Below are 16074 nucleotides of genomic sequence, written 5' to 3'. Positions count from 1 at the left end.
ATTTTTAAGACTCCAGTGATGAGAGGATTGTAAATAGCATAGCGGTAAGCCACAGAAATGTGAGTTCACTTTTTTTCCCCTCTTCTCTCTACAGTTAATAAGAGGGATGGAACGCCAGAGCAGCTCTCAGCATCCAAAGTCCACCCTCAGACCTCATGTCCCAAGAATACACAGAGGCAAGTATAAACAATGCTGCAGCCTTGTGGATTCCATTTTTGTAAGCAAATGTGAAAAAGCAAGACATTTTCATCAAGGTAGCTCGTCAAGAATGTACATCTGTAAAAAAAAAGAAAAAAAAAGAAAGAAATTCTAAGACTAATCTAATCATCGGGCAGGCATATATTTTAGCATCAAGTTAGAAATAGCCATGCTGCTAATTTGTCATTTTAAAATGCTTCAGTACCTAATGTTGCCAGCAGGAGGTGTCAGTAGAGGTGGGTAAAATTAACTAACATGAGTATTTTTTTTTTTATTTCTACTGTTAGCAACAATCAAATTATATTTTTTGCAATTGGATGAAGTTCAAGTATTGCACAAAAAGTAAATGGAATGGAAAATTAAAGGAACAAAGCAGAACTAGGTAATTTTAAGAAGGTTGCAGTGGTCCAAACTTATTATTCGCTTACCAGTGCATTCCGAGCTTTCTAATTACTTTACAAGTGCTTTCCCACAACAGAGGGAAGTTCTGCTAAAGCTAACAACAACAATTAGCATGCTAATGTGCACTTCCTGATTATAGGACAATAAATCCCTTTAAAATTAGATGCAGACAGCATATAGAAGACATATTGACCACAAATGCTGCTTATACAATATATCTGTACTGGGACAAAACAAATTTAGATAAAAAATAAATAAATTATAAAAGAAATGCACCTTAGACCCAAAGATGTAATTTCTCAGTATTAAAATGTTGCATGTTTTCAAAATAAGTAAACAATCACAATACATCTACAGACTTCAGACATCTAGTCCAAGCATTCAAATGAAAAGTGAAAGCATTGTCCAAAATGTACATGCATATATGCAGTCTCAAATAATATGTGTTCTTTAGGTTCTAGTAACATTTTTCTCCTTGAATGGAAATGCAATCACTCCTACAGGAACCTTTAACAATGAGCAGATTTGTAAGGTGATCCCAAGTCATTAAGGGAACAGTGCGCTCAGCATCTCACCGGGAGACTTTTCATTTCCTGCACTGATCTGAATCCAGGGAAACAACTGCTTAGCTCCGCAGACAGCCATAGGTTTGACAGAGACAGAGAGGAGCAGGTGATGGGAACATGCGGAAAGTTGTTCATCACAGAAGCTCTTGGATTGTTTGTGGATTTGGAGTCTGAGTGAACAAACAGAAAATCCAATTTGGAAGAAGTTAATAACATTCTAAAACCCAAGAGTGTTCTTTTTCAATGTGGACTAATGCCTACTAAGGATGATTAAGCACTCGCAAATGGAATTCTAACTTGGAGTGTACAAAGAGAAAAAACAACTTATTTCCCAGTGTAGTAAAGATTTCTTTGTGTTCAGACAAAATTTGCACAATCTGAAAAGGTAGGGAAAATGGAAATGCAATAACTATGTTGAATTTAATAACAATACTGTCTTTAAGATAGGCCTGTAATGATAATTACTATATCTACTTATTGTTCAATATATGATAGATATTACAATATTTTTAGGCTCAATAAATATCGCATGTGCATTGTTTGGGGTTTTTTTGCACTAGGAGAGCATTTTGTCATATTTCTTGTAGTATTAAGTATATCATTTGAGCTGTACCTTCTATGACACATTACAGACACTAAAACTAACTATTAAAGTGTTTAATTGTCTGCCTGTCACAATAATCACTACTCGAGTTATTGTTCAATATATGAAAGTTGGAACAATATGTTTTGGAGGTCAGTCTTTATCGTGTGTACATTTCTTTGCACTACAGGGAAATTGTTGGTTATTTTTTGGCTGGATTATAAGATTTAAGGCATAAAAGGTTGAATAAATCACTTCTATGACTCATTACAGATGCAAACTAAGTACTAAAGTGTTTCATTCTGCTGTGTATTTATTGCAGCTCATAATTTAGTAAATTTAGAATAGATTTTGTGGTTCAAATCTGCTCTTGTGTTTATCATCTATATTCATTTATCATCTATATTTACTCAAACTTCAAAATATGTTAGCGGGCCTGCTTAATTGTTTATTACTTAATTATTTATTGCTGGACAATTTTTCAATGTGGTTCATTTAGTAAAATGATCATCTTGTTTTAGGCTTTACGTGTCAGTGGTAAAAGTTTCAATATTTTCGATTATTATTATCGTTTTTTCTGTAATATGACATACTTTAAAATGTGTTTTCCTGTAAGGTCTACTTTAACAGCATTATTTGATTTTCTTTGGACAATATGTAAGTTTGAATAAATTCACTTGAGCATCCATCAATTTCTAATTCACATGTTATCACTCATGGGGTAAGAACTAAGGCAGATGTACTCAAGGTCAAAGCTATTCTAACATGGTCTAATGTGTAGTTTGGCTTACTTATACAGAGAAAGTACCAATCCACATAAGGACAAGCCATCCACAACTGTTAACTGTAATAATTCACAGAGAGAATAACTACCATTATTTCAAAAACACTACACAGATTCTCAACATTCTCTGGAGAACGAATAGGCACAATATTAAGTCGTTATTATATTTTAACTGCTTTGCTATCAAAATGTGCTGTTAGTACATTTTATCTTCTGCAACCGTAGCCTCAACAGAAACTCGTGGGAAATAAAACAATCAAAACAGTGCTTTCATATCAGTTACCAGAAGCTTGTGAACAGCATTTAAATTCAACAATAATCAAACATATCTTTTAGCATCAAGTTAGTTCCTGCCAAGCTGCTAATTTGTCATTTCAAAATGCTTGAATACCTAATGTTGCCAGCAGGAGGCATCAGTATTGTTTTTAAAAAAATGTTTTTATTTTTTAAGTCTCCCATTAGCAACAATCCGATTATATTTTGCAATTGTTTGAAATTTGAGGATTGCCCAAAATGTGATTGGAAAGTACAATTAATTCTAAAAGTAATGCGCTTCATACATATTTGGTTATATTCAATATTCTAAATTTCAAATAATCAAAACAGTGCTTTCAAAATGATATACAAAAGGCAATGGAAAAATGACTGAAACAACATAAATCAAACAAAGCACGAAACATTGCCAACTACATTCAAACGTCATGTGGAAATCTCATGTATTGGGAGTAAAAGTGCAAATGACAGGTTAATTTTTTTTCCAAATACTACCAACAAAATACCTCTATCTATATCATCAATAACAAAAATTCCATCCAAAATTAAGAGATTGTTTTGTCATTTTACAAAATAAAGATTGTTATTTCTTTTTATTAGTCTGAACTTCATCAAAATTAAAAGATAGAAAAAAATAGAGAACATCTTTTGTAAAATCTTAAATACATTTATGTTAACTTGCTTTGGTGAAAATAGTAGTCTAACCTGTCATTTGAGCAAACTTCACACAACAACACTGCGAAGGAGTAAATTGTAGCCACTTCACAAACACAACAAACACTCACCTCCCACAAACTGTATTCCTCCCGCTACCCGTCCGATGGTGCGTGAGATCAAGTCGGAGATACAGCATCCCATGAGCGCTGTGAGGGCCACCAAGAGCAGGAGCCCGCATCCCACCCCCGTCACCACCGTACAGATCCTCCACTGGGGGCTCGGAATACCGTTAAAGGTGGCGTATCTCCCACATTGCTCCAGCATCACGGTAGCCTGCCTCTCCTCGTCGCGAACTGGGTAAGAGCACCTCCGGAAAGTCCCGAAGGAAACCGGCTTGTCCATCTGGGTGCCCAAGAGCCAGTAGGGCATGAAGAAACCCACGCAAGAGGCAGCGGCGCACAGCAAAGACAGGAGGGCCCATATAACTCCGGTGCAGGTCAGACTGGAAGCCATGTTGGAGAGTTTAAATGTTTAGAAATCACAGGGTACTCAAGTAGAAATATCCAAAAACAGTTGCGTAGAGTTTTGACAGCAGGCAGCAGACTTCACCTTCTCAGTGTCTCGGGGTCCCTGCAAGACACAGAGGGAGGGATTGTGAAAATGAAAAGAGGATTCAATTTTTAAAGTAGGTACAAAAATCACAGAACAACAAACTTCAAATGATGACATCACATTTACAGTGTTTAATTAAGAAAGGCAAAGGGTGATTTTGAATTATATAATATGGACATTGTGACTCAATAATGATCAGGTTCATTGGAGAATTTTCATAAGCACACAATACTACAATAAAGTAGAGCAGTAGTCATTACTTTAAATTAATTTCATTTTCACATTTTTTTCAATTAAAGATAAATATGTTTTGGCCCTGAAGGAAAGTCAGCGGCTTGGATGAGCAGCTAAACGTCTTCGCTCCAGCAACTTGTTCAGTTAACACATTTTACTTTTGGGTTTTACTCTCTAAACAATCACTGAATCAACTGTCAGACATCTTTTGCAGCAATCAGAAGTTTTTAAACCAGATGCCCTATCTGCAGTGTTGAAAAATAACTAAATACATGGGAAAGATATATACTAACCCTAACCACTACAGTTACTCTTTCATCTGGTGGTATTCAGAATTCAGTATATTTACTAAAACAATACGGCGACATTATAGTATCTGATCATATGATGTAGGCTCAGGGTCGGGATATAAAACTGTATGGTATTAATGAGAAAAATCAGAAAACACATTTGTTGGGGAGTGCATGTGCAATTTTTCCATTTTTAATCTGTGAAAAATAATCACATAACAAACTTTGCAACAAACAAAACTGTTTTTTTTTTTTTTTTATCTATGTCACATTCACACTATCTTATAATGAAACTCAATGTAAAAGTATTCTAAGTATTCAGAATACAGTACTGCACTGGATCATTTAACACAATACATTACAAAATATATATTCATGTATTTATTCACTTCAGTATTGTGTAACTAAAGTATTCTTCCCCAAACTGCCTACCTGACACACCCCTCTCCACTAGCCCATGCATGAGGAGGGTAGCATTGTGGCTGGAGTAAATTCAACCTAATTGTCCTGTGCTGAAAGTGGTGGCCTATTTGTTTGTTTGTTTGTTTGTTTGTTTATTTCTTAGGTCGGGGGGTTAGGCTTGATGACAGTAGAGAGTTTTACGGGAGGATGTTTGAGCTCAGTGTATGCCTGTAAAGAATTTGAACGTGGAAAAGCTTTTCAAGCTTCTTGTTTAGCAAAATTCTCTATATAGCAGCAATAGTAGTCCTATAGTTTTCTGTTCAAAAATGTGCATGGTGAATGGTCTCAAAAGGCACAACTTATGCAATGTTATATCACTCTCCAATAACCTAATGACAGCCTAAAAAGTAAAGCAGGAGATGGGAGATTGTTGTAGCAGCCTATTGTAAAAAAAAAAACAAAAAAAAACAAAAAACTTAATATAAACCCCAATCCTTTAGCAAAGTATGATGCCAGTAAATAAAACAACTTTGACTACACTTAACTGGTTTGATGTAAGATTTATTTATTTTAGCCTATTGAATACTATCACTTAGGTTAATAACAATATCATAACTGAAGTGTAATATGTGGAAAAAGTTGGGACAGCTGCAAGTCAACTGTTCTTGTTACCACTGCATAAAAAAGGCTAATAAACAAGTCAGTAAAATGCGCGCATGTATATTTAGGAACTTCATAAAAGTATTAAGCCCAAACGAACTGATTAATTCGGAGTTACAAAGTGTTAGTGAGCATCTTATTCCTTTTGGCACAGGCAGCATGCTTGATGATGTAGCTAAAGACCTGGTAGTGATTTTTCGATTTTTTCGTGTGACACCACCGAGCAGCCGTATCATCGCACTATAGGGGAAAAAGGAAAACAAGCCCAAGTAAAACCGTACTTACATGTTGGAAAAGCTCTGCAATTTGTACCACTATTACTACTACTACACCGAGTCTCTCCTTTCCATCTGCGGGCTCCAGCTGTGTGGGTTCTCCCCCTTTTGCAAACTTTTCTCCCGTCTGTGAAGAACCAAGCGGCGTGCGTCCGATAACCTTTCACAAGTAACTGCGGTCCACAAATGGCGTCCTTCTTTGTGATGTGTTCAAATAGGCAAATGTTTCGTCCCGTGCCGTGAGGAAGCGTGCGTTAACCGGACTGCCTTTCCCACATTCCTCCGTCAGTCAGGACCCAGAGCTCTGGAGCAGGAGAGAGAGGGAGAAGGAGAGGTGGGCGGGACGGGAGCGCTCTGTGTAGGGGAGCATCCATCACACTGACCCCGCCTAGAGGCCGGGCTCAGCAGCGCTACTACGGTCCACCTCCACAGCCCTAGAGCCAGGCAGTTGGCCACATAATCACTGACACTGACAGCTAGTAAACTTCTGATTTATAGACTCAGATCGTAAATTATGTCACCGATACTGTTGTAGTGGTCGAATAGGGAATATATTACGCGTTCTTTAACGCGAAACAAGTCAATAATATGGATGAATTGTAAAATCTGTATGTTTATGGAACCAGATTTCTCTTCCAGGCAGACGTACACAAATACGCCAAAAATCCTAAAGAGAGCCGTTTTCCTCCATCCATGCACAACATTGCACCAGTATTGATTTGATAGAATATTTGGACTGGTCCTTTTACCATTTCCTTAATTCATTATTTTTCATCACACTGAAATCATAAAGTGTGCCTGATGATAATAAATGACTCATTATTAAGTATGATATTTGCTTGCCAACATGTAGCCAAAAGCCTACAGCATGTTTGGCTATTAGTTTATGTTCATGATATAGATAATGAGATTTTTTACAATTTATAAACTAAATATTCATGCTTTTAGTCGAAAATTGATGTGACACAAAATGTAAGCGGAACTCTTATTGTGCCTGCCTTGGTTCGCCGGATCTTTTTCTCAGACGGACCAAAACATTTCCCCTGACGTGGAGCTGGACTTGTACAATGGCTGATACAAAGGTGGAAAATACTGTGGATAACTCCACCACTGTGCAAAACCCAAATGCGTCATCCCAGCAAAATAATCCACTGTCCAGGAAACTCAATAAGATATTGGAAACGAGGCTTGACAATGACAAGGTAAGCTTTGAGAGCTTGTTTTGGCTAACATGCTAACCGAAGCTAAACGTCTATCCTGTCCTTCTTTTTCATAGCATTGACTTTTTTAATTTAGTAGCTTTGTGACAGCAATGGAGTAAACATACAAAACATGATATCTTTTGTATTTTTATGTATATATTTAAGTATTCTCGCTTTAAACTAATTTTTTCAGGAGATCAGTGGTGGAAAAAGTACTCAGCTTTGCTACTTAGCCAATCAAAATCATTGATATAGGAGCATCCAAGTAAAAGTAAAGTATTGCATAAAAATATACTAAATGTACAACTTTACAAAAAATGGCAAAATGTTGGGATTTTGATTTTTGGTCAACAGAAGACATCGAATCAAGAATGAAAGAAGAATATATTTTTGTTTTCTCAAAGCCAGAACTTGAACTCAAATCCTTAGGCAGGATTTCATCATGAACCCTTTGATCATTTCCGACAGTCTTATACCAGAAGAAAAGATGCTTATTGTTTAGTCCAGTTAAAATGTAGTGGAGGAAGTACACATAACTGCTCTCAGCTGTAGTGAAGAAAAAATAAAACCACTGTAAAATGTACAGATAATGTTTGTTTTTTTTGTAATTTAAGCACAGTACTGTTACTTATGTGCTTTGTTACTTTCCACCACTACAGGAGATGCTGGAGGCTCTCAAAGCTCTATCAGTGTTCTTCACAGAGAACAGCCTGCGCACCAGGAGGAACCTCCGCGGTGACATCGAGAGACGGAGCCTGGCCATTAATGAAGATTTCGCTAGAATATTCAAAGAGGTCAAGGAGGTACGCTAACATGATTAATTTCACAAAAATACATTAAAACAGATGTGTTGACAGATAGTTCTATTGGTATGAGCAATATTGGGAAGAATGATCATGTTTATCCTCTAGGCTTATATCCCTCAGAAAATCTAAAGGTGACTGAGGGTATTTGCCTTAAATGCAGTGTTTTTCATAAGGTTGAAGAGTTGAATAAAAAGGCTTTGTGAGGTTATTACTCATATAATAAGAACATTACTTTTAAGGATATTTGGAAGTTACATCCCCATATAACACACTGATAGTAAGCACATAGAAAAACATATGCTACATTTTTTCTGTTTGACAAAACAAGGTGCCTGACTGTCTGTTTTTCTTTGGGGCATTGGCTATGATGCTGAATAAAGAAGGCCTTACTTTGATATTTTAGGATATATTCTCAACAGAGAGAAGATCAGCTCCATTTGATTTGCTTGGACAGACACTGTTGTCTCTCCAAGTTCTACCACAGTTGATTGACATGCTGGTGGTCAAATGAAAGTAACTCTACACTACTCAATTTTTGCATGTCAAACAAATTATGTAAAAAATGTGTTATGTAAATTAATACAGCTCATCTGTGTATCACCCCTCCTCTCCAACTGGGTCAGAGTCACGATAGCAGAGACAGAGAGACTGAGGGAGTCAACACTTGCATAACTACCACATCAAAAGTTGAACTTAACAGGAACTAAACCCAGAACTAAACTGGGACTAGGTCAAGACTAACCCAGCACTAGAACAAGACCAAACCAAATCTACATGAGGACTAAACTGGGCTCAAACCAGAAGCAAACTGTGAACATATCCTGAGAAACAGTTTTATTCCCAGGCTTGTGAAAGCACGATATTATTCATGTATGTGCATGTTTTATGTTTCATAGGTTTATACTCATAAAAAAAAAAAAAATCTAAATGTTTTGTTATTGTACATTGTGTTGAAAGGAGCTCGAGAGTGTCAATGAAGACGTCCAGGCCATGAGCAGCTGCTGTGAGGAGATGACCAGCAGGCTAAAGGTTCAGTATATTCATCATATTGAGTGCCCATACTTACTCTTAATGTGCTCCAGTCTCTGCTTTTTCACCTGTTGGATACAACACTCATTCAGAATCATTTCATCAACAGGCGGCAAAGGAGCAGACCCAGGATTTAATCATCAAAACCAACAAACTTCAGGGAGAAAAGTAAGTTGATTCTGAAAATGTATCACTTGTTAAAAGAACGTCCTGTTCAGGGTATTGAGGCTGGTCATTGCTTGGTTGTAAATCATCACAAAACTCATATTATAATACTGACTTTTTGACAAATGGTTTCTAATCTGTTGTTACTTATAGTTCCTTCTAGCATGACTTGAAAAAAAAAAATCAAACTATTTTACCTTTTATTAAAAAGCTACATAATTTTCCACTTTTAAAGAACATTTAAACTAACATGCCTTTTCAGTGGTGTTTACATATTTAGTATGTTTGACACATGGGCCCAAAATAAACAGTTTTAACTGATCATAATCAAGTCCCTATACTGGACATGTTTCTCTTACATTTGTCATATTTTGAACCTTTAATGTTAAATATTTTAGGATTAAAGTCAGACCTTCGCCTGTTAATTTATGTAGACAATTTACTTTTTAGCATGTAACTAAATGCTCTAGGCTTCGCTAATCTAAGAACCAACTGATGTGGTGTTTTTTAAATCTTGCATTTCAGTCTTCTTGAAAATATCGTTTGGAATAAGTCAACAAAATTCGACAAACGATGCTTTTTGTGCTGTGAACTTTCCAACTGGCATTTGTGAATGTCAGGAGATCCCTGAGATAGGCTGGTGAGCATACTTTAAATGAACTGTGGAAAGTGAAAAGCTCATATTGTGGCTTGTCGCTGTTATCTGTGTCTGAAGTCTGTGTAGTCACCAGTCATCGTGACACTCCATCATATCTGCGGCTGATCAGGCGTCCTCGTCAGCACAGGCTATACAGCGTCCTACCGCTCTCGACTACCTCATTTCACACTCAGAAATAGCCTGTTTTCTGTTCGGGTAACTTCCAGACAGATGGTTGTTCTGTCAAAGCGGCAGGAAAGTACAATATTATATGCAGACACTGTTCCCAAATAGTCTCGGCGTTTGACTACAAGCAAAACAAAGCAGGAAGAATAGCATCCGATTGAGATGAAGGAATGCAATTTCTCTCTCTGCTACGTTTGGAAAATGCTGTTAAATTGCACAAAGATATGTTGTGATGGAAGTAATTTGTATGGAAAATAGATTAAATGAGATCATGAAATATCAATGCTTTTTATCATGCTCCAATTAACCATTCTGCACTACTAGTTATTTGAATTATCGCTAATGAAATTAGTTAATGACTGTATGTGTATAAATCATACACTGTATAAAGAAGTGGACTGATGGATTGTGACATCACCCAACTTTAAATACACCTGACAGCAGCAGTTACAGAGAGAGGGATGACAATTTTTTCAGTACAAAGTGAATTGGAGCCAGAGGTGATGGAGCCGGAAGTGTGCCCATGATCACTTCCTATTTGGAACTTGGTGGCTAGAGGGTTGGCTGTGTCCATTTATATATATATATATAGTCTATGGTATAGATAGAGCAGAAATTGCACAAGGACAACAGTAAAGGCAAATAGTGCAGATGATCATTGGATTGGATTTGAATTTTGAGTAATTTTATTTCTGTTACATTCAGCTGATTGCCGTGTTGGGTTTTATTGTTTTTCTTGAAGTGTTGTCATGATACTGAAATTACAAACCCTATTTCAGGACTGACTCAGTACCGATTGATGCTGATTATGATGCCACTATGAAGATAAAAATGCTACTTTTTTACTAATAGATAGTAATTTTCAACTCAAAATATTAGTACTTTCTTTATGTTACCACAAAGTCCTATACTTGTTCTGGTAAAGCAAATAAAAGTTATCCGGTGAATGTTACTTTAGTATTTAGTAGTAGTATGTGCTAAAATGAGTATCTAGTTTTGATATTAGTTTTAGTATTAGTTAGGATCTGACTTTCGATACTTTTGCCAACCCTAGTTTCTTACATGGTTTTAGGCTCTTATATTGCTTGTATATTGCTGTTTTTTATCACAAGGCTGTAATACAGTTTCTTTGTATGACCTAACCTTCAGATGTCTTTATAAGCTTTGTTTTCTAACTGTTGGTATTTGAAAGTGCTGATTATCACACAACTATTTGAAGTAGAGAGATATACAGTTGTAACAATGTATTTAACACACTGTATATTTTTGATAATGAATTACCTAATTTAATTATTATAAAATTATATCAAAGCATACTTATTTTTTTCTTTTTATTGAAACAAGAACAAAATTAGCAACAAAAAATGTCATTAAAAATATGACAAAATATATATATATTTTAAAGGGCACATTTTACGCTATTTTCTGATATATGTTATAATTTTGTTTCCACATCACAAACATATCCGGAGTTGTGTTTTGTTTCATTCACACATGTTTAACACAAAAACCCTGCATATTTAGTCTAAGTGCTCTCAAAATGAAAACTCTGTTCTATCATGTGGCAATACACTAAGTTCTTCACTGTGTTTTTAAACTCCATACACCTTCACGAGAATTATTTAGATGTTTTCAACCCTGGAATTCCCAAGCTGTAGCTGTTAACTTAAACTACCACTACATGACATCACAAGGTGGAAGGGAGCATTTTGAGCTTTGGAGATGTAGGTGGACTAATAATAAAAGGTTACTAAAACATGTGTGAATGAAACAAACCTAACTCCAGGTATGTATTCTAACATGGCCTAATGCTCACAAGAGTCAATTTTGTGTAATATAGGCCCTTTAAACTGTAATTTCCCTGTTAAAAAAAGAACTACTACTATATTTTATCTGTCAGTGAGTGTAAAGGGTTCTTATAGAATCAAACCAGCATCCTGAGGATTATTATGAGACTGGCACATTTTTATTGTCAGTTTTTTAAGTATTGGCACTAAAGATAATAATCCTGGAAGGGCATCTACTATAAGGATACTACCCCATTTGTATCACCATTGTCTTTGGATTGGGGCGGGGCTCATTTCCATGACCTCCCTGCTCAGTGACCTTGCTCTGTGACATGGGAGGAGGAGGTGGGAGGAGGGACCACCGGCAGAGATAATCATGTCCGTCTCTGCCCAAAAGAACCCCCCTCTGACAGTCGTGATGTACCACCGCAATTCCCCGCTCCACTGGCCCCGCCTCCAGGACCAGCCCCCTGACTAAAGAGGTGACATATTAGACAGAGGAGATGTGAATGTGCGCGCTGGGTCGAATCTAGGGGAATTACTCTTGAGGTCGCGAAACAGCCAGGAGTGTGCAAAGATTTAAAGTGCATATGACAGGTTTTCATGTATTTTTAAATTCTGACTTGGATTGGTGGGGTAGTGCCTGTGCTAAATATTTATCATAGCTTTACATCAGTTAAGTGGCAGTTAGTGGAGAAGTTTAGAGGAAAAGCACAGAAATACAGGAAGTAGAGGTGAATTCTAAATCGAAGTACTTCTTCCTATATCATCAACATAGGTAGAGTGAGAGCTATTGGTCAATTTAGATGTTTTGGCCCTTGTAAAACTGTGTACCAGGTTTTCACTCTCTTAAAAACTTGAAAAACAAAACGAGTTTGAATTCTATGGGGTTTCCAGTGATCCAAAGTTATTCCTCAGTTACCTTTAAATATTCCGGGCATATTTATTCACCGCAATAAGTTTATAAGCACTTTTCACAATCCTGATGGTAAAGCTATGTCCTGATTCTCCGGATCTTTCTAATTAAATGCAAACAGCACGCAGCAAACGTATTTTGACCTCAAGAGCTGCTTATACAATATATCTGTACTGGGACAAATTTTGTTCAAATACATTGGGAAAAAACGGGTAAATTACCTTTAACATTATTGTTGCTAGGTAGCAGTTATGGAATTACCTCTACATATGCCATATCTGCAGCCCATGTCCAAGCACAAAAAAAAAGACACATTTTTTTATATTAAATCTTCAATACAATCATGTTAACTATATTTTAGTAAAGCGAGCAGTCTAACCTTTCATATGCTCTTTAACCACAAAAAACATTCTGCTACTTCCATTCCTTTTGTAAAGAATTTCCTTGGAGACTATGGGTTGTCGGGCCGGGTGACATTTTCATTTGGCGCTGCGAGTGACCCCACCGTGACCAGATGGGATGGTGTGAGATGGTTTTATTCTGACCTCGTCTTTAGCAGGGCTGTGTGTGAAGAGCTGCCAGGGGAAGAGTGCAGAGACAGCCTGTCCTTCTTCCATGCCCCCCAACCCCCTCTCCGTAACCACCGGAGTCAAGTCCCCCCGGATGGATCCATTTCAGGTCACTCCACCCCCCAAAGTCATTTTTTCTCTCCTCCTGACACATGGTTAGAATTGTAAGATGACTTCATATACGGATAGGTCATGTTGTATTTGGATATCCTGTCTGGGATACTCAATCTTTTTATAGACTCTGCTGGCAATACATAAAAGACCCTGCACTATAGATAGCATAAAAGCGGCAAGTGGCAATTGGATCAAATTCTAAAAGTTATTAAATAAAATGCTCAGTTGAATACCAATATTCAGATATTCTCCTTAGTAAGTCATGTCACACACTCACAAAATGTATTTCTACCATGTAATAACATTATTAAAAACACGCCTGAAGAGGTTATAGATATCATCCATGCATGTTTCAATAATTTAGTGATCTCTTCCGGGGCCTATTTGAACCTTCTTAACAGTTAGTGGTAAGATTCTGTCCAATGCGTGGTAATTTGATATGCATGATACAAAACTGTACACAGCACCTTGACAAACCTAAAGTGATGTGCAGTAGTTTCATTAGCAGGATACACACTGATTGTGTTGTGATAGTGCTCTGAAGGGGGAGTGGGGGAGCAAAGGGAGGGGGGACTCAGAGCATCAAAAACGAAAGTGAAACTTCTCAAACATGTCAATACATTGTTTTCAGAGAATTTAGCATTTTCTAAACAACAAAATGGTGCAAAATGGTACATATTTAGAGCACATGGTGCTCTAAATATGTAATGTATTAGCTGTTAATACCCCATATAAGTAAAATACCCTCTCTTTAAAATAAAATACTAATGCCAAATATCTTCCCATAAGTTTTATATATGTTTTTCCTAAACCCTTCATCCCCTATGCCTATCCTGTCAACTATAAGTCTTTACATAGAAATACACTTGTCTCTACTTCACCTGAGATATGATAGCTTGCAGAAGACTCCAACCCACAACCTCTTTACTTGTTTTGCTATTGTTTTGTCTGTCTCTGGCTTCTTCCCACCATCCAAAGACTTCTTGGTTGTCAGTTATAAGTCTGAATACTTATTGAGTGAATTGTCAGAGGATGTGCCATATTTGCCAAATTGTGCAGAAACTGTTGCTGTGAAGAAAACAAATAAAACTTAAAATTTCTCACTGACCATTGGCAAGTTTACCTGTGGTTTGAGCTCCTTAAACAAGAGTATAGAGTGATAGTTGCATGCATTTTTTTATTTCCTTTCTCTAGAAGGTTTCTCTGGACATTAATGGAGGATGTTTGTGTTCCCCTGTGCTTTTGAAATCCTCAGACTTTGAACTTTTTGTGTAAATTTTGCATGAATATCCCCCATAGACATTCATTCTCTAAGTTTTGTGTTGGCAATAGCCATGAATATTATATAATTCTTTGCTCCAAACCATTTACAGATGTGTCACCTAATCCACCTGTTCAAATGGAAAAAGCATGAGTTGCAACAGAACACATTCTTCCTACATACAATGCAAAGGAGGTCAAAAATATTTACGAATCTGAAGTATTATTTATACAGTTCCATTAAAAGTTAAAATGCATTTGACAGAGTAATATATTTTTGTAATTCTGACTTGGTTTGATGGGATAGCACCTGAGGTAAATATTTATCATAATTTTACATCAGTCAAGTGGCAGTTTGTGAAGAAAAGTAGAAAACAAAAAGTTGTAAAAAAAACAGGAGGTAGCAGTGAGTTGTAAAACAGAATCCATCTACTTCTGTCATTGACTGTCATTGACTGGCGCCTCTCTAAGTGGCGGAGCAGTTTTGAAGGCTTCATTGCCTCATTACGGACCTGGTCGGCATATATTATGCAGAGCGGGCTTGGTCTGTGGGAATCACCTGTTGCGATAAATCCATAGTTCAAGTAGAACTCCTGGTATTGTCTGTTAAAAGCTTTCTTTTACTTGGAAGTTGTCTCTTTTTCTGTCTCTTCACTGGGCCTTTTCCCCTTCGAAAAAAACTTTCCAAAGACGTCTGTTTTTTACTCATTTTGCTAATTTGTGAGTTAAGTTGTCGGCGCTCAAGTGACGGAAATGTAACCGAGAGAATCCGGTCATTTTTCAAAATAAAAGATTTTTCAAAATAAACGATTGTTCAGACTCAGATAATAAATACAACGGAAATAATTAATTATTTCTTGGATGGCCGGTGGCCCGGTACCAATTAATCCACGGACCGGTACCGGTCCACGGCCCGGTGGTTGGGGACCACTGATTTAGACCATAGACTTTATAAAGAAGTGGACTAAGGGAGTGTAACGTCACCCATAGCATTCAGCTCCAGTCAAATGAAGCTAATCGAGGCTAGCAGTTATAGCGGATTGAATTTGGAGCTGAGTTCCACATTTTGAATGCCGACCACAAGAGTCATTCCAGAGCGAGGCTGTTGAAGGTAACGCCCCTTCCTATTAGCACCACTGGTTTATCACAAAGCAGGCGTTTAGCAACGCTATCAATCAAACCTGTAGCTAAATAAAAACACCACGATCACGTAGAGCGGGTTAATACAAGTATTTTAAGACCAAAATGACGAGCCTGACAGCAGCAGTTACAGAAAGAGGGGCCACAGTTTTTCAATGTAATGTGAATAAGAGCCAAAGTTGATGGAGCCAGAAGTGCGCCCTTGATCACTTCCTATTTGAAACATGGTGGCTAGCAGGTTAGCTATGTCCATTTATATATACAGTCTATTTAGACAGGATTTGGCCCTAGTTAACATTATGTTTGCTACATAACGTACCTCTAGGT

At 37.0% G+C, this 16074-nt stretch overlaps 2 protein-coding genes across 2 annotated transcripts in view; one reads left to right on the top strand and one right to left on the bottom strand.

Annotated features, from left to right (window-relative positions):
• Positions 1-6246, bottom strand: part of LOC117380237 (LHFPL tetraspan subfamily member 6 protein) — a 107795-nt gene extending 101549 nt beyond the window's left edge. The window contains exons 1-2 of the mRNA XM_033977006.2: positions 5947-6246; positions 3592-4093 (exon numbers count right to left, since the gene is read on the bottom strand). Of these exons, the coding sequence (XP_033832897.1) occupies positions 3592-3976 (385 nt within the window). The 5' untranslated portion in view covers positions 3977-4093; positions 5947-6246. The remainder of the gene's footprint in view (positions 1-3591; positions 4094-5946) is intronic.
• A 711-nt stretch (positions 6247-6957) lies between these two features.
• The window catches only part of cog6 (component of oligomeric golgi complex 6), a 62341-nt gene continuing 53224 nt past the window's right edge, over positions 6958-16074 (top strand). The window contains exons 1-4 of the mRNA XM_033977142.2: positions 6958-7138; positions 7798-7941; positions 8902-8973; positions 9083-9141. Of these exons, the coding sequence (XP_033833033.1) occupies positions 7004-7138; positions 7798-7941; positions 8902-8973; positions 9083-9141 (410 nt within the window). The 5' untranslated portion in view covers positions 6958-7003. The remainder of the gene's footprint in view (positions 7139-7797; positions 7942-8901; positions 8974-9082; positions 9142-16074) is intronic.

Source organism: Periophthalmus magnuspinnatus, chromosome 13 (assembly GCF_009829125.3).
Source record: "Periophthalmus magnuspinnatus isolate fPerMag1 chromosome 13, fPerMag1.2.pri, whole genome shotgun sequence".
NCBI classification, from domain to species: Eukaryota; Metazoa; Chordata; class Actinopteri; order Gobiiformes; family Gobiidae; genus Periophthalmus; species Periophthalmus magnuspinnatus.
Note: the sequence above shows the minus strand (reverse complement) of the source record. Positions and strands in the feature narration are given on the sequence as shown.